The 23,378-nt window shown below is 40.5% G+C and overlaps 2 protein-coding genes across 3 annotated transcripts in view; both read right to left on the bottom strand.

Annotated features, from left to right (window-relative positions):
* The window catches only part of LOC141459147 (lachesin-like), a 242,292-nt gene that overhangs the window by 103,368 nt on the left and 115,546 nt on the right, over positions 1 to 23,378 (bottom strand). The window lies entirely within an intron of this gene.
* LOC141459137 (uncharacterized) lies at positions 6,009 to 8,323 on the bottom strand. The gene is made up of 2 exons (XM_074137784.1): positions 8,119 to 8,323; positions 6,009 to 8,038 (listed from the first exon to the last, which is right to left on the bottom strand). Exon 2 carries the CDS (start codon positions 7,313 to 7,315, stop codon positions 6,314 to 6,316), a length of 1,002 nt encoding a protein of 333 aa, XP_073993885.1. The 5' UTR covers positions 7,316 to 8,038; positions 8,119 to 8,323; the 3' UTR covers positions 6,009 to 6,313.

Raw genomic sequence — 23,378 nt, 5'->3', positions numbered from 1 at the left:
TAACTACGTAGTTTTGTAAAAACTGCCAGAAACTTGAAAGACTTGAACACTTACTGAAATGATTAGAATGTTTTACTCTACAAATTTTCCAAAAGCTCACAAATTAAATGAAATAAACGGACGGGCCCTTCCTAAGTTTATCAACTTTCCATAAAAGTATTTTTGGTTGGAGGGATTATTAACATAAAATGTGGAGGCCGACATGATACTCTGCCATGAAGTATCAAGATTCAGTTTGATGAAATATTTCGGTTTTGAAGCAATACCATAAAAAAAAACAAAAAACACAGAACTGTTTTTATGGTACGACTGCAATATCCCTCGGTTAGAGTCATAAAATTATTTTTACTTCACTAGATATCTAGTGCAAGTAAGGGGACGTTCTCTGTGTTTGTATATAAATGCAGTTTTGATGGAATCCCGATAAGAGTCATGACTAGAGCACGATATATCGATCTATCGATACTCATATTAAAGTAAGCCAACTAATTTATCATCGAGACCTTACCCAGCAGTTCTGAAAGCTTACTTCGCTTAACATTTGTGTTCCGTTGTTTTGTGTATGCGATAAAAATAATTAAAAATTAACTAATTAGTTTCAATTACATTGTGTTTTGGAAAATGAAAAAAATCTAGGACTACATAGGGTTTTGAGACGGATTTCGGCCGACTAAAAAAGTAAAGTAATGCCTATTTTTTCAGGCCTGCTTTACGTCCAACTATCAAATCAGGTATCGTGGACGGAGGCGACTAGCAAACATACTTTACTGTAAATTTCTTTTATTAACCATTAAATAAACTCAAACAACGTTGGGAGAAGTGGATTAGCCACTTCTTCTTGGCGTCCCTGCGGGTATCCCAGCCTAACAACATGAACATGAGCAACATATACTGTTACAGCCCCAATACATTTACACAGTACAATTAAGGGCATAGTCTGTAACAAGGTGGGGCTTATTAGCTTGGAACTGTTGTGCAGATTGTGTCAGGGTGAGGTGGAAACGGCTTCTCACTGGATTGCACTATGAAACATTTTGGCTCTTTGAGACCAAAGGAGATGGTAGCGCAAAAAGAACTAGTAGGGAAAGTCCTCAGCCTCTTTAGGAGGGGAGGGTTCGTCTACTCGATCCAGCAGGGAGAAGGCACAATAAGCCCCTTTTTGGGCTGCGGTGCCGTGGAGCATAGGTCCCACCCCGATAATCTTATCTAATCTAAATAAACTCCAAGGCCTAGACCGGGAATCGAATCCCAGTACCACAATACAAATTAACTCTTCGGTTTTCGGTTCTAACCGCTCGGCTACCGTGGCGCCACAAATTTCGGTAAACTACGAGTATTAGTCTTTTCATATTTATAAATCAGTTGGTATCTTAGCACTTGTACGAGGTGTGGCTATTAAATAACGAGACTATTGCTATAAAACATTTTATTTTAAATTTAAACATATTTAGTTATTATCACCTTCAATATACACCCCTCCCCTATCCCTACAACGCTCCATGTGTAAGGTCGGGAACGGAAGTGGGTCCTAAAGGAAACACAAAATCCAAAATTAACGGAACCTTTTATTAAACATAAAAGTATTAACTGTAAGTTAAGAAATTCCACCTTCACTATCGGCTCAGGTCTGTCAGTCGGTCGCTCAGTTCAGTTCAGACACCACAGCTGGCTAGAGACAAGCGGCAGGTAATCGAGCGCTACTCCCTCCTATTACATGCCTTATCCGCTCCACAGGCCACACTGCCTCTCTTCTCGCTGTGATGCCCCATCCCCACTCCACTCCAAGTCTTCTCCGCCCCACCACTCGCTTGTCCGCTCCTCACATCTGCTCCCCCTTTAAAAAAAGTGAGGCTTCTCCTGCAAGCCTCACTTTTCCTGTTTTCACTTAAGCCAATTGGGACACGGGCCGCAAACCACATCGCCACATTTACGCCAATGATGTCTTCGATTTTCTTATTGATTATAATATTCCCATAGACGAGGATGTCGTTAAAAGGAAGAACTGTCTATCATTAGGCTTCCTCCTACATTTTGTAAGAACTCCATCTCCAACTAAGACTCTTCCTAAGGTCCTAAGGCCGGAACTTCCAAAGCAGCTTTCAACAATAGCAATTCTTCGAGCGTTTGCCTCACTGTTGACCAGCCTGTCGACCATTTTCCACTCGGCTATCTCCACGCCCTCCACCAGGCTAGGGCTGCTACTTGGCTTTATTTTAGGAGATAGTGAATTCTTCATAAGGCCCCTATTAGGTGCGGATCTTTTGTCGGTCATAAGGGGGGGGGCACTCGTCCGCTCGCACTCTCCACCACCAGCACTCCGCACTCAGCCTCTGTCAGTGTCTAGTCCTAACTTCAGATCAAAATTAGTTTTGTTTGAGGTTAGTGGACTCTCACCACCTACTGCCTTAGTTCCCTATCGACCTAGTTTTCTCGTTATTCATTCTCCCCGGACTCATTTGCTGAATACTGTTGGGTCCGGTTCCGGAATCGGGGCCGAGTATTAACCCATTCCCATCGGTTTGGGGATCCCTCCCCCTTATTTTCTGCGGCTTTATCCGGCTCCACCTCGCGACGCGAATGGCATCTGAGGGTACAAGGTAACCTCGACACTTCGGCCGCTTCCGTTTGGTCCCACTCTTCCTGGCCTGGTGACCAGGTTGGATCTCTCGTGGGATCGTCCACCACTGTAAGTTCCTCTACTGATCCCTCATCTTCGGAACTGGGACTGGCCTCCCCCTCGTCCTCGGACACCTCCGAGCTCTCCTCGCTTACAGGCTCTATGTCAATTCCCTCACCTTCACGTCCACCCTCAACCCCCCTGGAATCTCCTAGCTCGAATTCTTCTCGATCCATCTCTTCTCTATTGAGGCTATTGAGAGAAGGAACTCTCGTCTCGGCCGGCTTAAGTCTATTCACATGGACAACATATCGCCCTCCCGAGGAGAGAGTTAACTCATAATTTACTGGGGATATTCGAGCCAATATACTGTGCGGTCCTGTCCACGGGCGCCTAAACTTTCGCGCATGACCTACCGGTACCGCTGGTTCATAGAGATAAACTTTATCACCTACGTTGAAACTCCGCACCCTTTTCCCCCGATCGTGAGTTCTCGCTCGTTCTCTTCTTGTCCGCGAGTCCATATCTTTGGCATGCTGGTAGGCCTCCCCCAAATTTTTTTGTATCTGCCGGATGAATTCCGCCACGCCATTTGGACCTTCATTGGCATCTAGCTCGCACTCAAACGGCTGCCGGAGCTCTCTCCCATGGATCAAGAAATGGGGCGAGTAGCCTATGGACGAATGAGGAGTGGTTCGGTACGCCATCAGGGCGTAGGGCACCCACCGATCCCAGTCCCTCCCATCACGTCTTACTATACAAGCCAGTGAGTCCGTCAACGTTCGGTGTAGCCTTTCCACTAAGCCATTTCCCTCAGGGTGGTAGGCAGTTGTTTGTAATTTTCTTATTCCTAACCGCTTACAAACAACGCGAAATAATTCCGAGGTGAAGTTCCGTCCCTGGTCTGTGAGCACTCTCTCCGGAGCTCCATGCCGGAGAATCAGAGTATCCACAAAGGCTCGAGCGGTCTCCTCTGCCGACTGTTCTTTCAGGGGCACGGCTTCGGCATATCTCGAGAACCAATCGATTATGGTCAGCAAATAGCGATTACCGGCCGCCGTACTAGGCAAAGGTCCCACAATGTCAAGGGAAACCTGCTCAAAGGGGCGAGAGGCTCCCGGTACCTCCGCTAGAGGGACTCGCAACCCAGCTGGGGTTTTTCTTTCTTGGCAGACTCTACATTCTCTTACGTACTGTTTTACATCGCCACTCATCTGAGGCCAGTAAAATTTCGCTCGGACCCTCTGTATCGTGCGTTTCACCCCCGGATGCCCGGACCAAGCGGTTCCGTGGCAGTGAGAGATCACCAATACTCTTTTACTTTTCGGAACTAACACTTGCCAAGTTGAGCGATCGCCTTCTTCTCTGGCCCGATACAGCAGTCCATTCTTTGCTGTCTGTATTCGTTCCGCTCCCACCATCGCTCGACACCACTCATCGCGCCTCTGGGCTGCACGCCATCCGCTTACGCGGTCCCCGCGAGTCGTCTCCACCGCCCGAATTGTTCTACTGAGTGCATCCGCGTTAGCATGTTTCACCCCCGGTTTATGCACAACCTCATACGTAAATTCTGCCAGCCGGAGAGACCAACGCGTCAACCTGGCTGATGGATCTTTTAGGTGGAGCATCCAACGCAGCGCGGAATGGTCTGTAACTAAGGTGAACCGGCGTCCCAGAAGATAGCAGCGAAATTGAGCCGTCGCCCACACCACCGCCAGGAGCTCTCTCTCCGTGGTGGAGTAATTTCGTTCCGCTGCACTAAGCTGGCGACTGGCATAGGCAATAGGCCTCTCGTGCCCTTCTCTCATCTGGGACAAGACCGCCCCCAAAGCAACGCCAGATGCATCGGTAGACAACATAAAAGGGTCTCTAAAATCCGGATAGATGAGAACAGCGGTCGAACACAATGCTTCTTTCAGCGATTGAAAGGATTGTTGTTGACTTTCCCCCCATTGGAAGGTCACCTCCTTTCTCAGTAATTGGGTCAGTGGTTTTGCTAAATCGGCAAATCGCCTCACAAAACGCCGGTAGTATCCGCACAGGCCCAGAAAGGCTTTCAACTCCTTTGAGTTTTGTGGGACTGGGTAATTAGCAACCGCCTCCACCTTGCCCGGATCTGGTTTAACCCCCTCTGCCGTGACCAGGTGCCCCAGATAACGCACTTCTTGCTGCGCAAAGGTACATTTGTTCAGGTTGACTCGCAAATTTGCATTCTCCAACCGTACCAACACCCGTTCTAATCGCTGGCAGTGTTCCTCTATGGTGGCGCTGTAGATGATAATATCATCTAAATATACTAGGCACTCTTCTCCCTTTATCTCTGCCAGCAGCTGGTCCATCAGACGTTGAAACGTCGCTGGTGCGTTGACCAGCCCAAAGGCCATTTTCTTATACTCGTAATGTCCCCCGGCAGTCGTAAAGGCTGTCTTCTCCCGATCCTCGGGCCAGATTGGAATTTGATGGTACCCACTAGTTAGGTCGAGCGTTGAAAAATACTTACTCCGGCCCAGTCGTTCCAAGGTTTCGACGATAAGAGGTAGAGGGTAGGCATCTGTTTTGGTAATTTTGTTCAACCCCCTAAAATCGGTACAAAACCGGTATTTGGGAGGAGAACCATCCTCACATTTCTTCTCGACCAACACCACAGGCGCAGACCATGGGCTTGTCGAAGGACAAATGACATCCCCTCCAACATATCCCGAATATGGTCAGCGACCACGTCACGCTGGTGGAAAGGTACCCGGTAGGGTCTCTTTACGACTGGGCCCTCTTCGGTGGTTCTTATTTTGTGGTACACCCCCGCTCGGCATCCTTCCTTCCCAGGAGGGCCGAATAGGCCAATGTGCCTTTTGAGGACCTCCAAAATACCGGCCCTTTCCTCGCCACTTAAGTGAGATAGTCGTTCTAGGCACCCCTCTATCAACTTTTCTTGCTCGAGTACCTTCATCTCTATTCCTTGAACTCTGACCGAGGTCCTTCCTTCTATTTCATTTTCCCCCGATCCGCCCTGTGTGTTTACCGCCTCCGCTAACCCAAGATGTTGACCTTTCGCTACTACGACGTTCCCTCCAGTGAGGTTCACCATCCTAACCCACAGCCTGCGTCCCTCCTGCCTATTAAGACTACGTGCAACCCGTATTCCGTGCTGAGGTTGGGCTATAGGCTCCACAAGCACATCCCTATATCGGTGCTGTTTCAATTTCCCCTCGACCATGATTTCGCTAAAGGGCGGTATTACAGTTTTCGTCACGGCTTGGACTTGGCTCACTTCCGGGTTGGGACCGGTCCCCCTTAGTTCCGCTCTCTCAACAATGTCTCCCTCTTTTCGTCCATGGCTCACATTTGCTACCCCCTTTATAACCAGCTGCCCTTGAGCAGCATCGATCATTATTCCATCCGCCCGAGATATCACATCGGCGATCACAAATCTGTGTGAGAAAGTAAGGGGGTGTACTCGGCACTCTAACTCCTGCTCGCCTTGGAGATTTATCGGAGCACCCGTGATCCCTGAGGCCACCACTCTAGAAGGATGTATTGGATAGCCCGCTATAGGTTTCTTCAATATCGATATCTCCGACCCACTGTCTATTAACAACTTCCGGTGTACTCCCCCGATTTCCACCTTTTGTATTAGTCCCCTCTCTTGGGTCGAAGTGACACTCGGGATTATATAGGCGACCCCTTTATTGGTTGGGCCTACGACGGCGGGGCTTCCGTCGAGCCCCCGGCTTTTGGGATCATTGGCGATTTCGCCTCCTCACCTACAGTCACCGCTCGGGTGGCGCGCCTGGGACAGGCTCGTGCGAAATGACTGGTGGAGCCACACACGAAGCAAACTCCCGGGGTAGGAAGCCGAAGTGATCTCCTGTTCCCCGGTCCCGGTACTACATTTGGTCGAGAGCAGTCCCTAGCGATATGGCCCTTTTGGTGGCATCGGTAGCATAGAACACTCGAGGACCCCGATTTCGGTGCAGAGCGCCCACCCACGACTCTCTCCTGTTGTATGGCCCAGACATCTTTGCTGGTCGGGTCATCAGTCAACGCCTGCTCCACTCTAGAAGCCTTGTTCACCGCTTCCTGGAAGCTGGAGGGGGGGTCAAATTGGAGTTGTCGGCGAACCTCAGGTTTCAGTCCCTTGATAAATGCCGCCGTCACCACCCTGTCGAAATGTCCCCTTATCCATGTTGCTTCCTCGGCTGAGCTGGATTTGGGGGTCGCCTGCTCTCCCACTCTACGGCATCGATCCGCGTAATCGCGTACTTTCTCCCCCGATAGCTGTTCTATGGAATTCAATTGTAGTAATCGCTGTTCCGGAGTCGAGAACCCTTCAAACCGTTGACGGAGTATGGTGGTATACTCTTGGAATTGGGCCGTGGGTTTTAATAATTCCGGATGAGCCGTTATGCAAGCCTTCGCGGCTCCGGTTAATTTTGAACGACAGATTAACATTTTCTCCTGTTCGCTCCATCCTCCGGTGACCGCCACCATGTCCAAATGCTGCAGGAAAGTATCAACATCATCCTCTCCCTCTCCTCCACTCCAAGGTTGAATCAAAGACTGCAGTCCCAGTTCCTTTCTAACAACCTGGCTTGCCTGTATAGAGCTATCGCGGGAAGATGTTGAGGCTACACTTAACGTTTGCACCTGTTTCGTTAATCTGGCCACCTCCGCTTTTAATTTTTCGATTTCTCCGTCCATGATACCCGGTTTGGAAAGGATTACCTGTTCAGAGAGCTCGTCGAGCTGGTTCCAACGGGCCCCTACACTATCCCTTTACACCCCCTGGCCTATCAGTAAATACTTTCACCAGTGGTTTTTTTTTTTTTTTGAAAATTTAAAATAGAAAAATAGCCTAGGAAAATAATATTCCACCTCTCGGAAACTGGGAAAATCTTCAACAAGCGTGGAGGAGCCTTCGTTACAGAGTTATCGCGCGAACGCTCTCAAGGTCGTTCCACTGGAGAAGCGCACGTTCCTATTTCAGCTTAATCCAGTAATACACAATCCCTACTACTAGGTGGTAATACTACTTAATATACTTAGTAAAAGAACGAATCTTTTGCTCCACTCGTAAATGTAAATAAAACAGAAAATAAACTAAATGACTGTTAAATGCATAAACATAAATGAAAATAAACTGAATGACTGTTACTCACATAAACGAAAAGGTAAATAAAACAGAAAATAAACTAAATAACTTTTAATCACGTAAACACATACATATACTATACATAGACTATACAACAAACATGACTATCATTCTCGTTATTATATACAATACATGCATACCTACCTAAATTTTTTTTTTTTTTTTTTTACCTATAAAAATCTTATTATTATTATTATTTAATTTTACTTTATTTTTGGATGTTATACCCTCACACCTGTCACCATTTGTAAGGTCGGGAACGGAAGTGGGTCCTAAAGGAAACACAAAATCCAAAATTAACGGAACCTTTTATTAAACATAAAAGTATTAACTGTAAGTTAAGAAATTCCACCTTCACTATCGGCTCAGGTCTGTCAGTCGGTCGCTCAGTTCAGTTCAGACACCACAGCTGGCTAGAGACAAGCGGCAGGTAATCGAGCGCTACTCCCTCCTATTACATGCCTTATCCGCTCCACAGGCCACACTGCCTCTCTTCTCGCTGTGATGCCCCATCCCCACTCCACTCCAAGTCTTCTCCGCCCCACCACTCGCTTGTCCGCTCCTATCCCTACAACGCTCCATGCGAATTTACTATTGTTCGAAACAGTGCTGGAAGACTTTTTCTGTGATCTTCTGCATGACGCGTGCCGCTTTTTCTTTCACAGCTTCAAAGGACCTTAAATCGTGTTCCTTTTAATGCAGATTTGCCTTTAGGGGAATAGACAAAAGTGACTTGGCTAGAAACGTCTTGACAGACAATGCAGTGTGAGCCGGCGCGTTGTCTTGATGGAGAATCCCGTGACTTGTTCTTTCACAAATCGAGTCGTTTTTTCCTTACTCTTTCACAGAGTTGAGCAAGCACCTCAAGGTAGTAATGTTGATTAATTATAATCGATATTTTCATCCGTTTTGGACGCGGAAGGGCGATCCGAGCGGTCAACATCTCCGTCTTCTCGACCATCTTGGAAACGCTTGAACCACTCAAAAACTGGCGCACGTGATTAACATTCATCGCCATAAACTTCTTTTAATAAAAGATAAGTTTCAGTAGCGATTTTACCCAGTTTCATGTGAAATTTCACGACAATTCGTTGCTCTACTACATGTATAGAATATCATGTTTTCGGCAAAACGAAACTAACACCTCTTACACAACGACGATTCCGGTCAGACAGATTTCTCTACAAACACGTGAGACGCTGCAATCGAAAGAGAAGCCTTTACGCTGTACAGCTGTCGGTCGTTAGGATTTGGCGCATGCATAGTTCTTCTGTAGCAGCATCAGTCTCGTTATTTAATGGCCACACCTCGTATGTTGACAACTCTGTTCAGTTCCCAGAGGTTAGGGTGAGCGGTAGCCGCTGTTTCTTAGCATTTCAGCTGTATCAGTGATTCACATCAAAATTACTTATGTTGCTGTTGATTACAAATTTAAAGATTTAATGTGGATTTTTTTTCTAGGCTCTCGACACTACAATTAAAATTTTTTTGTGGAAGTGAATGTATAAAACCTTCATTATTATTAATAATTTTAGATTTTTACGAGAACCTTTCATGATGTTCTTCAGATATTTGTCAAATTGTGCGTCTCAAGTTACTCAAAATCAAAGGCATCTAACTCTGAACCTAATTTACACATCCTTAAGTCATGCCGAAGTATTTTGCCAAATCTCTTAAGAAACCATCTTTTTTCTTCCTACTTAGTGAAAGCTGGAGTTCTGCAGCGAAGGAATCTGAGCGTTGTTTCAAGCACAATTTATATTGTTGATCTTCCTTTGCATAACAATATAGTAAATTCATCCTTCGTTGATAGTACTTCTGAAGGCGTTGTTATAACTCGTGGGACGTTTCAGTGGTCTCCAGTTCTTCAGCTTCCATACTCTGGACTATTTCCTAGGGGAATTTTTGAGAAAAGAAGTAGAATAACGATTTTTCATTAATTTTATCCCATTTCATTTCACCTTAAACTAGATACTCCCTAGTACTCCATAAATTAGTTCAAATTATACTGATTATACAATTGATATGGCCCGAAATATACGTACTTTGCCCCAGTTATGCACTAGTCTAGGGCTAGATGTTAAGTTGCATTATTGTTCTTCAAAATATAAAAAAACTCACACAACTTTTGGATACAGTGTACGATTATTGTGTCCAAGACAAAGTGCACTTGGAATGAAAAGTCGACTCCATTGTCTACATTTTCTTTCATATAAATTTATTCACTAATAATTTATTCAGAAGTTTTGTTCTTGTTTAAAACTGTTTAATTAAATATTATTTCCTCGCAAAATGAATAATATAATAGCCATTTTGACCTTTAATGTTACTGTTGACAAGAAGCATGTATTGCATTCGTTTTGGATTTTTTATTTTTTTTGATACTAAAGACAAGTTTTTTTAATTGCAAAGCGACCCAAGCATGCTTGCTGCAGGCAGGTAGGCATCTTTATTATCCAGTAAAATACTTATTCGAATTGTAAACAAACTTCTGTCATTTACCTATTCAGTATCATTTTATGATTTACCAGATTGGAGTTGGTATTGTAACGAAGTTGACCTGGGCATAGAAGAAAGGCCTAGATTGTTCTAGGGGTTGAGCGATCAAAGTCAGTAACAGGCCGCCACTGCATAAACAAAAGGGCGGTATCTACCTGTGGCAGAGAAGAAAGGCCTAGATTGTTCTAGGGTTAAGCGACCAAAGTCGGTATCAGGCCACCACTGTGTAGACAAAAGGGCCGGTCTTTACCTGAACTAGAAAGGAAAGGGCTAGATTGTTCAAGGAGTTAGTGACCTGTGTAAAAGCCAGCTAAGAGAAAGGCCTCAGTTGGGGTGGTGGCATATGTGTTTTCCCAGCCAGTGATTGACAGGTAGGAGCGAGACAGAGAGTAGGAGGAGGGCGGCCCCAGCTGAGGTGGTGGCAGTATGTTTTCTCCAGCCAATGAACGTCAGGAGGGCGTGGAAACTTATGCTCAGAGAGTTGGAGGAGGGCAGTCCCAGTTGGAGGGAGGCACGCAGTTAAAAGGAGGCAGACACAGCTGGAGAAGTCAGTTCTTAACGAGTTATTAGAGTTTTACAGTTGTTAATCAGTTTTAATCAGTTAGTTTTGAGTGAGTCTTGGAGAGACGTTAGTTTGGAGAGACACTTTGGAAGTAACAGTTTGAGAGAGTCAGTGTTGCGGAGTGCTTCAGAGATAGCTAGTCAGGCGGTTAGTCAGTTAGTGAGTAGAGCTTTGTTTGTGTAGCAGAGACTAGTGCAATTCGGTGCAGTGCGGACCAGTGGTCAGTCGGGGAACAGTTTTATGGCGTTACGTAGTGAGTAAGTAACAGTAAACTGTTGTGACTGTTGTAAATGGTGACTGTAATGAATAGCGTTAGTTGCTAGTAAATGTTAATGTGAGTAAAGGTAATGTGTTAATAAATCAGGTTATTACTTACAAATTTAGCGAGTTTTATTATTTTATCAAACCCACATATTATTTAATATAACTAGTGGCAGGCATTAGTTGTGTAAGTAAAGTTCTTTCTTAGTAAAAGGACAAGATAAACTTTACAGTATCATTAACTTTTTTGCTTGATTATGTAGCTAATGCAGGTACAAAAAAAGGTGGTACTGTGCACTTCTTTTAGCCAGGTTTATCTTTACACCATATTACTCAGTAATTAGCTGCAGTTTATTGCATATATGTGATTTTGATTATTTAGTGTAAAAAAATCAGATCGCCAATTCGTTAACACTATGTTTCTAAATCAGGGCACGTTGTTGCTCACCCAAGCATTTTGTTTGCTAATTTTATTGAATGTTCAGAACACCAGAATTTCACGTTGTTTTGATATTTTTATTAATTCCATTGCCTGCCTAATCATTCCTCTATACCATCTTATATCCTTTTCAATTAATACACACTGTTGATTGTAGAGATTGTTTAAGAAGGTAAAATGATAATATGTAACTGCTGGAGCACGAAAACTTATCACCACTATAAATGATGCGTTTTTTAATATCATTTATTACCGTCAAATAGCTTTTCAGCTAAATTGCATTGTTCTGCAACATAATATGAAGCTATATGCACTGTAACAATATAAAAACTGTAACAATTCAATACTGTGATGCAGGTTTGCTATTTTGCCTCAAATGGGTAGATTGATTTTTATACCTATATTTTCTCAGTTAAAAAAGCATTTGTTTAAAAAATTTTTTTGATAAAATATAATTTTAAGGAAAGGATTTTTGTAACGTAACGCTTTTCTTAGAAATTCTTTTATTAAATTGAACCTACAGTGAAACCAATTTATAGCAAAGCGGCTAAAATTTGTGAACAACTTGAAATTAAAAGGAAATTTAGAGTTTTGTTTAGCGTACTCTTAAGATTTTTGGAAAAGTAATAAAAATGCAAAAATTTTGAATTTTTACGGGGACTTGTGAAATTGGTATTAGATCATTTCTGCACTTACCAGAGGTATTTGCAGATTTAAAAAAAAATGTCTTCAGTTACAAGGAATTAGTTCTTAATATTCTGTTGCATTCGAGACACCCAGTTTACATGTCTGTAGGTTTGTAACAAGTGTAGTTTACTCAAGCAGGGAGATGCTAACAAAGTTGCCCTCTGTGTGGGTATTAGTATAACAGTGTCTATAGGCACGCCCGGCTCCATTACCAACACAGCAACGCACTATAACCGCTAGCACACAAACTCGGCCGGTAAAATGTATGCAAATTAGCATGCAAACCTGGGAGTTTTATCACGGCCAGCCGCTAACACAACTCAACCAGTATGTCGGGGGGTATAGGGGATGTTGTGGCACACGCCCGGCATACTTCGTCAGCGTTCCACCGCTAACGCAATCACTCCAACCTGATTATCTATCAGGCACTGGCTCAGCTAAGACTCTCTAATGTAAAGAGTTTTATAAAAATTTACAGGCTGAGTTAGGATAAATTAACTAAAAATTAGAAAATCTAATCAAATCGTTGGGCTGATTGAATTACAGTCGAGCCTCCCATAAAGGACACTCTCACTAGCGACCACCTCCATTTATGGACAGTTCTATGGATTTCCCCGTTTTACCCCTATACACTTTCTGTATAAAAGAACCTCCGTCTAACGGACACTCTACATAGCGACCGCGGACATTAATTTTGGGGAACGGATTAAATGTTTCACCTCCCACCAACGACCACCTTATTCTTAAAAGTTCGTTTGACGCGGTGATAAAAATAATTATCCCCTCTCAAGTTTTTGTTTTTTTCTGGTTTTTCCTAAAGTTTCCTATATAAGCTCCATACATCTGGTACCATTTTAATCATTTTTCAATATTACTTTGGACGAACAATATTATTTTTTCCGATATGTCTCTCAAACGAAAGTGGCTTAACTCTAGAAGAGAAAATAAATGTGTTGGAAGATTTTGCAAAAACCAAATCGAGCCATCGTCAACTTGCCGAAAGGTTTGTTCTATTTTTCTAATAATAGATTATAGTATGATGATAATTTTACCATAAATTATTATTTTTATGAATAAATGTGAGGATTATTATAAAAATTATTAATTAAGTCAATAATATGTAGTTTTTTGATAAATATTTTGGATAATTAAGAAAAATTTGATGCATATCATATAGCTAAATAATTATGCAATTATGTACGTTTTTAAATCTATTAATAATAAACAATTTTTAAATAGATGTTTTGAAAAAAAAACACATATTTTTTCATAATGAAACTTGCCTACCTCCTTCTAACGACCACCTCCAAACAGCAGCCACTTTGCTTTCCCCCGCCAGTGACCGTTATTGAGAGGTTCGACTGTAATCGATTTTTCAGGGGGTATTTTTGGAGAGAGGTGGGGCTGGAATTTTTTCGAAAACAGCTTTAAAACTTCACTAATTCTACAATTTCGCCTGCAGTATATTGCTGCGAAGCCAGAGTTTTCATCAATCTTTCTCCCATAATATTGTATCTAGTCAACATTTAATAAGAGTACGTTGTGTTAATGTACAAACAAGATTCTCTTTTTCATAATTTTTTTTTTTTGTTAGTAACGTAAGTGGGGGTGCTTTCGCGCTTCATTCAATTAACAAGCTGACTGGGGCATCGCCCCAGGCGGGCCACGTATCATCGCGCTGTCGGCCCAAATACGCTGAGCGCCCATTAGCCTTAATTATGTGGAGCCCAATTACTGATATTAAATGTAACATTACTTACGAGTCGTCTGCGACATCCCTTTAGCATTTTCAGCCAGCCGCTATATCGCATGAAGAAATATGGCGGCAAGCACTCTCACTACTTCTTTTTATAGCAATCAACCCAATTCTGGGTTGATATCTTTGTCACGTTTGTAAGCCCAGCTTCTTTAGGCGCACTCTAAATAGACAGACAATGTTCAGTCAATTGAAAACAGTCAATTTTTTATAAATTTGTCTTTATTCAGGCCATGATATGCCTCAGATCTCTTACGGTTACAATAACTGAGATAGATCTTCGTCTATCTGAGAACAAGAAGAAGGCTGGACCACAGTGTATCGCAGCAGACCTCTTCTTCATTCTTCTTCTTCAACTCCTTACAAGAAAACCATCATATACCTTACAAATAGGGGACATAGCGCCTAAATCCCACCTTTCCTTTGTACAGATGGCTAGCAACAGATTATCTAAATCAGCGTTTCCCAACCTTTTTTGGCTCGCTTACCACTTGGTATAGTACATTATGCTAAATTGTAACACTTCGTTAAAATGGAAATTTGTTACTTCGAGTGTGTTATTTTACTATTATTATCTTTATTTGTGTAGAGATACAATGTATGTGATATAAAGGAGTTCAATTTCATGTTCACTTTATAAACTTTGTAAAGTGTAAGATCTTAGTTTTAAAACGTTTTTTAAATAATAAAAAATAGCGTACATATTTTTCTCTTCAAAATTATTAATTAATTAACAAAGTTCTTCTTTAGGATTACTATATTTGTGCCCAAATCTTCTAAATTAATTTCTTTTAAGTATTCCAACTACCTGTAAGTACCAATTAAATTTAATGTTGCTTGGATAGAGCTTACTCATGACAATCAAGTCTCTTTAAGCAGATTTTTACATAGTTATCATTTAAGTTCTGTCACATGAGAATTCTATTAAATTTTCTTTATCTTTTATCGATAATGATGTAGCTTTTCCTAAATTTTCTTTATAGAAGGGGTTTGAAATCCAATAATCATTTGTATTTTCGGGTTTTGGAAAATACTCCGTGAAAGACAATTTTAATTCTGTTAAATGTGCTATTATATTTTCTCGTATATCTTGGAGACAGACTAACCTTATTACTGTATCTATTGACAACTTTACTGTATAATATTATGAATTAAAATAATTTTTATGTATTGTAGGAGAAAACTTTTCTTTGATATTTTTATGCTGATTTTTTTATTTTTTTAGTCCGCAATTATTGATTATTTTTCGCGTACCACCAACCAGCTTGGGAAACGCTGCTCTAAATAGTAAGGCCCGATAGTAAGTATCGGGTTGGCCAATAAGTTCGTTCGGTTTTTATTTTGGTACAGATTCATTCCGATTTTCTTTTTTTGTTTTCGGCGCAAGCGCAGAACTCGATTGTTCATTTGAAAGATTATGTTAAGCTTAACCTTTCTATGGATTTCGGTTTAACAAACATTACTATTGTGCTTGCTGCGTAGCTGTAAAGATGGAAGAAAATAAAGTGCATTTTCGTCATATTTTGCTCTATTATTTTAAAAAGGTCAAACGAGCTGCAGAGGCTCATAAAAACATTTGTTGTGTTTATGGTGATGATGTCCTAACAGAACGCATGTGCCAAAAGTCAATTTTTGTTCTGGAGATTTTGACATTAATGATGCGCCCCGCTCCGGTCGCCCGATCGAGATTAATTCAGATGATGTCTAGGGCGTAATCGATAAAGATCTATGCGAATCGGTAAGAGAGATAGCAACAAAACTTAACATATCCCATACGAGCTCCAAAAATCATTTGCGCCGGCTGGGATACGTTTCTCGGCTCAATGTTTGGGTACCGCATGAATTAACGGTGGCCAACTTAGCCACTCGCATATCCATTTGCGATTCGTTGCGGAAACGTCAAAAAAATACCCGTTTTTAAAGCGGATGGTAACGAGAGATGAAAAATGGATCGTCTACGATAATGTAGTGCGTGAAAGATCATGGAAGCACTGCAGTGAGCCTCCGCAAACAAGCTCCGAAGAAGAGTATGCTCTCCGTATGGTGGGATTATAAAGGTATCATCTAATACGAGCTGTTACCGTCAGGCAAAACAATTGATTCAACCGCATACTACTTGCAGTTAACCAAATTAGACCATACAATCCGCACAAAACGTCCAGAATTGGCAAATCGGAAAGGTGTCGTCTCTCACCACGACAATGCCAGACCGCATACGACATTGGCCACTCGGAATAAACTGCTGGGACGTTTTGCCTCATCCTCCGTATTCACCGAACCTGGCACCTTCTGATTATCATTTATTCTGATAGTTGCAGAACTCCATGAACGGAAAATCTTCTGAGAATGAGAAGACTGCCAAAAAACATTTTGATTGGTTTTTCGACGATAAGCCGCAGACGTTCTACGAACGTGGTATAATGAAGTTGGTGGAAAGATGGCAAGAGGTCATCAATAAGAATGGTCAATATATAATTGATTAAAATGTATTCTGTGTATCAAAAAAATTGCTATTTATTCCACCCTCAAAAACCGAACGAACTTATTTGCCAACCCTATAAATAGCAAGTAATGATTAAAAAAATAACTTTGAATTGAAGTGGCTATATAAAGTTGGTCACAATGTGCTTAAATATATATCTCTCAGTGAAAGTGCATAGTCCTAGATACTATTTTTACTGGGTACGTGTGTTGTTTGTGTTGTTAGGCTGGGATAACAGCAGGGATAAAGCCCAGAAGCCTGAAAAAGTCTCTAGTTCATTTCCCTTTCCACTTTCTCTTTCAGTAAATATCAGGGGGGGAAAATATAATAATTTTAAGTGGAACAATTCGCTCTAAAGGTCCTGCGACTGCAGAGACGGAAGTGCCAGCGAGGAAGGAAGTCACTCCGCCGTTATGTAAATAGGACTACAGGTTCGCAATCTCACTTCCGCGCAGGGATTTTTTTTTTTTTCATTTTTATTATTAATTTTATGTCCTTACTCTAATTCATCTAATACATTAGACTGAATTTAAGCGCCCAGTACTCTACACCGTGCCAAATGCGGTTGGTTACAATTACAATGGACTAAAGGGTTCATTGCACTTCTTACATTTTACTTACCAACCAGTTGAACATTCCCTTTATGCTTGTAACGCTAAGAATATTTAGAAAACATCATTCCAAGTAATAAGGCGCATCTACATAAAATTTTGAATCGAATGACACCTCATACATGAGAATCGGTTCACGCGTTTAGGCGCCACGTTGTTTACAAAAAAGGTAACAACAACTACAAGAAAATTTTCTGAAAATGCTGTTTGTGCTCATTTTCGGTAACTTTTTTCTCGAAACCTATTAGATCTGGGTTGTTGCAAAAAAATTACAGTTATTAAGAAGGGTTTGCCCTATAATTTAAAGAAAATTTGGGAATTTTATCTTTTATAGAAGAAGAGAAAAAAATTGTCAAAGTTGGGTGTTTTTCAACGTTACGCTTTTTCGTGCACTTTTTGACGATCAACCCTTCTAAAACTGTCCTACCGGACAGTTTTAATACGTAGCATGAAATACTCTGTTCTTTACTACAGCTGAACGGTCTGGTTCAAGAATTTAGTGAAGCTAACGAAGAACCTTTTACAGGTTTGGCAAGAGTTTCTCATTCCTTAGATTCGGTCTTTATGAAGCCACCAGATACGAGGTCTGTAAATTAAGTAATGAGACTGATTTTTTTTATAAATTTTTTTATTCAAAAAGAATTACAATTCTATATTGTCACCTTTAAAATAACTTCTTTCTGAAGCCACACAGCGCTGGAGACGTTTCTTCCACTCCTCATAGCAGTGCTTGAACTCCGATACTGGAATAGCCTTCAGCTGGTGAAAATGAGTTCCCTTGAGGAGATTTTTCAACTTCGGGAAGAGGAAAAAGTCACAAGGACTCAAGTCAGGCGAATAAGGAGGCTGAGGAGCCACAGGTATGTTTTTACTCGCCCAAAACTCGTTTATTGAAATTGCTGTGTGACAAGGAGCATTATCATGATGCAACACCCACTTGTTCTTGATGTTTGGTCTCACATGAATGACCCTATTTCGAAGTTGTTCAAGAACCTCTCGGTAAAAGTGTTTGATTGACCGTTTGACCTTGAGGTAGAAACTCTTTGTGGACGATTCCTCCGTGGATATCGAAAAAACAAATCAGCATGCATTTGATCTTCGACTTCGCCATCCTTGCAATTTCAATAAATCAGAGTTTTTGGCCAGTAAAAAACATTCCTTTGGCTCCTCAGCCTCCTTATTCGCCTGACTTGAGTCCTTGTGACTTTTTTCTCTTCCCGAAGTTGTAAAAATCACCTCAAGGGAGCTCATTTTGGGACAGTCGGAAAACATTCAAACGGTTGTAACCGACCAGCTGAAGGCTATTCCAGTATCGGAGTTCGAGCACTGCTATGAGGAGTGGAAGAAACGTCTCCAGCGCTGTGTGGCTTCAGAAGGAAGTTATTTTAAAGGTGACAATATAGAATTGTAATTCTTTTTGAATAAAACAATTTAGTATAAAAGCGTATTCTTGCCCAAACACTAGAAAACATTTAGAAATACTAGGACTGTCTCACTAAACTCACATCCTGCTATGTACGTTATAAGTACGTTATGCTCGTACGTTATAAGTACTCCCAAGTTTACCGATTTTTGTCCAACAATATTTTCGCGTATCCCCTATTGTCATTAAATCCCATTTGAAAGTCTGTAATTTTTTCAATTTTGTTAAATGTTAAACCAATTTATTCTTCGTACAAAAAAAGAGGCACCAAATTTGGTATCTACCGTTGCAAAACTCAAAATGGTGGATATACCTACTATTTCGACGAATAAGTGAAGATAAAAAAAAGCAGATTTTTTTTTTAAAAGATCTAAATCTTAAGATTAGGGTGTGGAAACGGGTCGCAATATGTGGCCCGGAGCAAACAGATTGGCTGTGCAACCCTATTTGCCACAGTACACAGAGAGCTCAATTTCTATTATTTGCTTTAATATCTCATTATTTATTCGTGAAGAGATCAAAGGAAATAAAATTCAGACTGCAACTACGACTTCCGTTTACTGATAAGTGAGTAGGATAAGAATCTCCTTCTAAGATTCAAATCGGGATTTTACACCCTAGTTTCGACAGTATGGTTCTTAAATTAGCCATACGCTACCCTTTTCTCACAAAGTAAACTATAGTTATAATTTTCTTTTTCGTTACATAATTACAGAAATAATAATCGTGTAGTATTCTCCATTTTGAGCAGCCACAGGAAGCCCTGAACTTCATATTTCGCTTTGACATCATCACTTCCGATACTTGAAGTAATACCCAAAAATGGAATGGGCAATTTCAATTAAAATTTTACAGACCTAACAATGTGTATAATATTAGAAGTTACAACTTCGAAAAAATGGCGGCCAGCTTGTCTGGAGACAGACTCTAATTATCTGGGCCAGAGTTCGAATACTTGCAGTAAGGAGATTCATCTATCTAGAATTGGTTTTACGGCTCCTCTGATCAGGGAAGGGTGTGGAGTGGTGACCAGATCAAAAGAAAACTAATTTAATGCTAATTTGGGCGCACCACATCATCCTGTCTAGATCGGCTTATTCCACCCTTGGAGGCGTGCTTTGATGGTAGGCGGCTATCTGTGTGCAGAATACCCATCTCGGGTACGGGTCTGTCCACCTTCGTACTGTAGCGCTCCAGCAGAAATTGCTGATCACTGACACGAAGTTCTATTATTGTAATTCTAATAGAAAGTAGTAAGGATCAAGTTAATAGCTTCACTAATTACTTACTGCATTACAATTATACTTGTGGAGCAACTTGAACAGAAAAAATAAATAAATGGAATATTCAACAATTTTGAACCAAAAACCAACCAAAGACATTATACAGAATGATCCATATAAAACGCACCAATACCTAAATAACTTTATAGGAAAGCGGAAATCTGGAAAGCCCCATTAAATAAACTATATGCTTTTTTTGGGTCTAGTTTTCAAATTTTCCACTCGCGATGCTGTAATCCTCATTTTTGGCGGAGTTACGGCCAAAAAACTGATCAAGGTTTCATAAGTACCACTGGTTTTGACAATGATTATGAAAACTACATAAAAAGTCGTGAAAAATTGCGTAAACCCGTTACAATATCCCTAATATTTGTAAGATCAAAGTTACAATTTTATCTTATTCATGATCGGTTTTCAATATTAATTTTTCCACCAGAAATACAAGTTTTGGGAGGTCCTCTGACTGCAAAAAATGTTATTGGTGACGCAAAGAACAAAAATAATAATAATTGAAGATTTTAAAACATGTAGTGTAATGTAATGGTTATGGGTGAATCAGGATAAATTTATTTTATCATCAAATAAAAGCAATCATCACATCATTTTAATGCACCCAGTATACAACAAAGGGACTTCTTGACCTATGATTACGGTAAGAATATCTTGCCAGGGATGGGCGGGTGTTGGTCTAGTGGTCAAGAGCGTGGCTTTGTAAGTGGGAGATCACCAGTTCGAATCCCGCGTATGATTACACTTTATTAAAAAAAGTATTATGATGTATTAAGTATTATGAATGACTGCATAAGCGGGATTCGAACTGGGGATCCCCCACTTACAAAGCCACGCTCTTGACCACTAGACCACAACCTGCCCATCCCTGGCAAGATATTCTTACTGTAATCATAGGTCAAGATGTCTTGCATTAAAATGATGTGATGATTGCTTTTATTTGATGATAAAATAAATTTATCCTGATTCTCCCACAACCATTACATTACACTACATTCTTTAAAATCTTCAATTATTATTATTTTTGTTCTTTGCGTCACCAATAACATTTTTTACAGTCAGAGGACCTCCCAAAACTTGTATTTCTGGTGAAAAATGGTTATTGAAAACCGTTCACGAATAGATAAAATTGTAACTTTGATCTTAAATATCTCGACAAATATTAGGGATATCGAAACGGGATCAACGTCATTTTTCACAATATTTTATGTAGTTTTCATAATCATTGTCAAAACCAGTGGTCCTTATGTAACCCTGATCAGATTTTTGCCCGTAACTCCGCCAAAAATAAAGATACAGCATTGGGGTGGAAAATTTGAAAACTAGACCAAAAAAGAAACATAGTTTATTTAAAGGATTTTTCCGGATTTCTGCTTTCCTAAAAAGTTATTAGCGATTGGTGCGTTTTAAATGGATCACCCTGTATACATAAATTTTTATGTAAAATATTTTAAAGACGATGTCTGAATCGATAGACATACAAAATTCTTGGATTTTGTAATTTTTAAGATCAAACAAGAAAGGCGAAGTACTGAATTTTAGTAAGCATATTTTAATAATTTAGTAGATTTTTTGCAAATAACATACCTTAGAACATGAAATATTCAAATTATTTGATAATCTGAACAAAATGCTGAAATTAGGTGATACGCATCATAATGTTTTTTTCTGCCTTTAACAAGCTTGCAAACAGGCTCCCATCTCTTCATCATTTATAAACTACGAGGTGTGGCTATTAAATAACGAGGCTATTGCTGTAAAACATTTTATTTCAAATTTATACATATTTAGTTATTATCACCTTCAATATACACCCCTCCCCTATCCCTACAACGCTCCATGCGAATTTACCATTGTTCTGTAACAGTGCTGGAAGTCTTTTTTCTGTGAGCACCTGCATGACGCGTGCCGTTTTTTTCTTTCACAGCTTCAACGGACTGAAATCGTGTTCCTTTTAATACAGATTTGACTTTGGGAAAGAGATAAAAGTCACATGGGGGCCAAGTCAGGCGAATAAAGCGGATGGCCTAAAACTGGGATGTTTGTACTTGGCTAGAAACATCTTGGACAGACAATGCAGTGTGAGCCGGCGCCGGTTGTCTTGATGGAGGTCCCCATGACTTGTTCTTTCAAAAATCGGGTCGTTTTTTTTCCTTACTCTTTCACGGAGTTGAGCAAGCACCTCACCGGTAGTAATGTTGATTAATTATAATCGATATTTTCATCCGGGCGGTCAACTACTCCGACGTCTACTTGGCCATCTTGGAAATGCTTGAACCACTCAAAAAACTCGCGCACGTGATTAATATTCATCGCCATAAACTTCTTTTAATAAGTTTCAGTAGCCGTTTCACCAGGTTTCGTGTGAAATTTCACAATTCGTTGCTCTAGTACATGTGTAGTATCATATTTTCGGCAAAACGAAACTAACACCTTCTTACACAAACGACGGTTCCAGTCAGACAGATTTCTCTACAAACACGTGAGACGCTGCACAATCGAAAGAGAAGGCTTTACGCTGCACAGCTGTCGCGGCCGTTAAGATTTGGCGCATGCATAGTTCCTTCTGTAGCAGCATCAGTCTCGTTATTTAATAGCCACACCTCGTATATGCAGAAGACTTGTTGAGACAGAGGAAAAATTATTTATCTTAATTAATTCAGTTCTCCAACTAAAAGCTGCAAATCTATTTCATTAAAATTTTTCTGTTAAATAAGCTATATCATTTTATTATTTTTTTTAAATTCATTAAATAGCTCGTAGTGTCAATTAGAAAGCACTGTATCGAAGAGAGTATAAAAATCGATTCAAACAGGCAACTTTTTTTTGACAACCAGAAAATTCAGAAAGAAATAAGCATGTATTGAATTCTTTAAGTAATTTAACGAAAGCAGTTTTGAATTTGTTTGTAAGAAAATACTGAAAGTTTCATATTTTCACAAAGATTTTTAGCTTCGGAATGGTAACAGTTTTATTTTTTGTTTTTTGGAGAGCTTTTAAAAGCTTTCAGTGCCCTTTTATTTTATAAAACGTCCCTTCCATCGCCTTCCTGGGAATATTGTGCCCTTTATTATATGACACTAATCATATACTTAGATAAATACAATAACAGAGGTAATTGAAAGATAAATACTAGAACTATTACAAAAGTGAGAGTGTAATTTAACGGTGATGCTAACGCTATGAATGATATTTTGTTGGTACAATAAGAGTTGAGAATTTAATTTGTCAGTGTTTCAGTTGACGATGTTTTCAAGTCTATATGATGTGCTGATGTAATTTCTTCAGCCACCCTTACATCAAGTCTTCTTGATGGGGTAGGGCATACCCTATTGTACTGGAGAAAAAGGGCGTTTTCCCTTTCTATTTCTTCACTTCTATTGTTACAGAGGTACTTACTCCAATAAGAAATAGGCTATGGTAATAGTATTAATTTTTCGTATCTTTCATCGTAGTAAACGTTTTGAGCGCTCATATTTTGGAGACACCGAAGTTTCATCGTTAATTTCTTTAAAAATTTTGATGTGCCTGTGTTATTCTGTAGGGTAAAGTAGGGTGAGATGGCCACCATTTTATTTGGAGGGTGCCTGCAAATTTTTA

The sequence above is a fragment of the Rhodnius prolixus genome, unplaced genomic scaffold (assembly GCF_049639745.1).
Source record: "Rhodnius prolixus isolate KJV_2025 unplaced genomic scaffold, Rpr scaffold_11, whole genome shotgun sequence".
Classification (NCBI taxonomy): domain Eukaryota; kingdom Metazoa; phylum Arthropoda; class Insecta; order Hemiptera; family Reduviidae; genus Rhodnius; species Rhodnius prolixus.
The sequence above is the reverse complement of the archived record's forward strand: the minus strand, read 5'-3'. Positions and strand labels throughout refer to the sequence as shown.

Coding starts and splice junctions, on each gene's coding strand:
- LOC141459137 (XM_074137784.1), bottom strand. CDS start 7,315: ATGGACGGAGAAATCGAAAAATTAAAAGCGGAGGTGGCCAGATTAACG.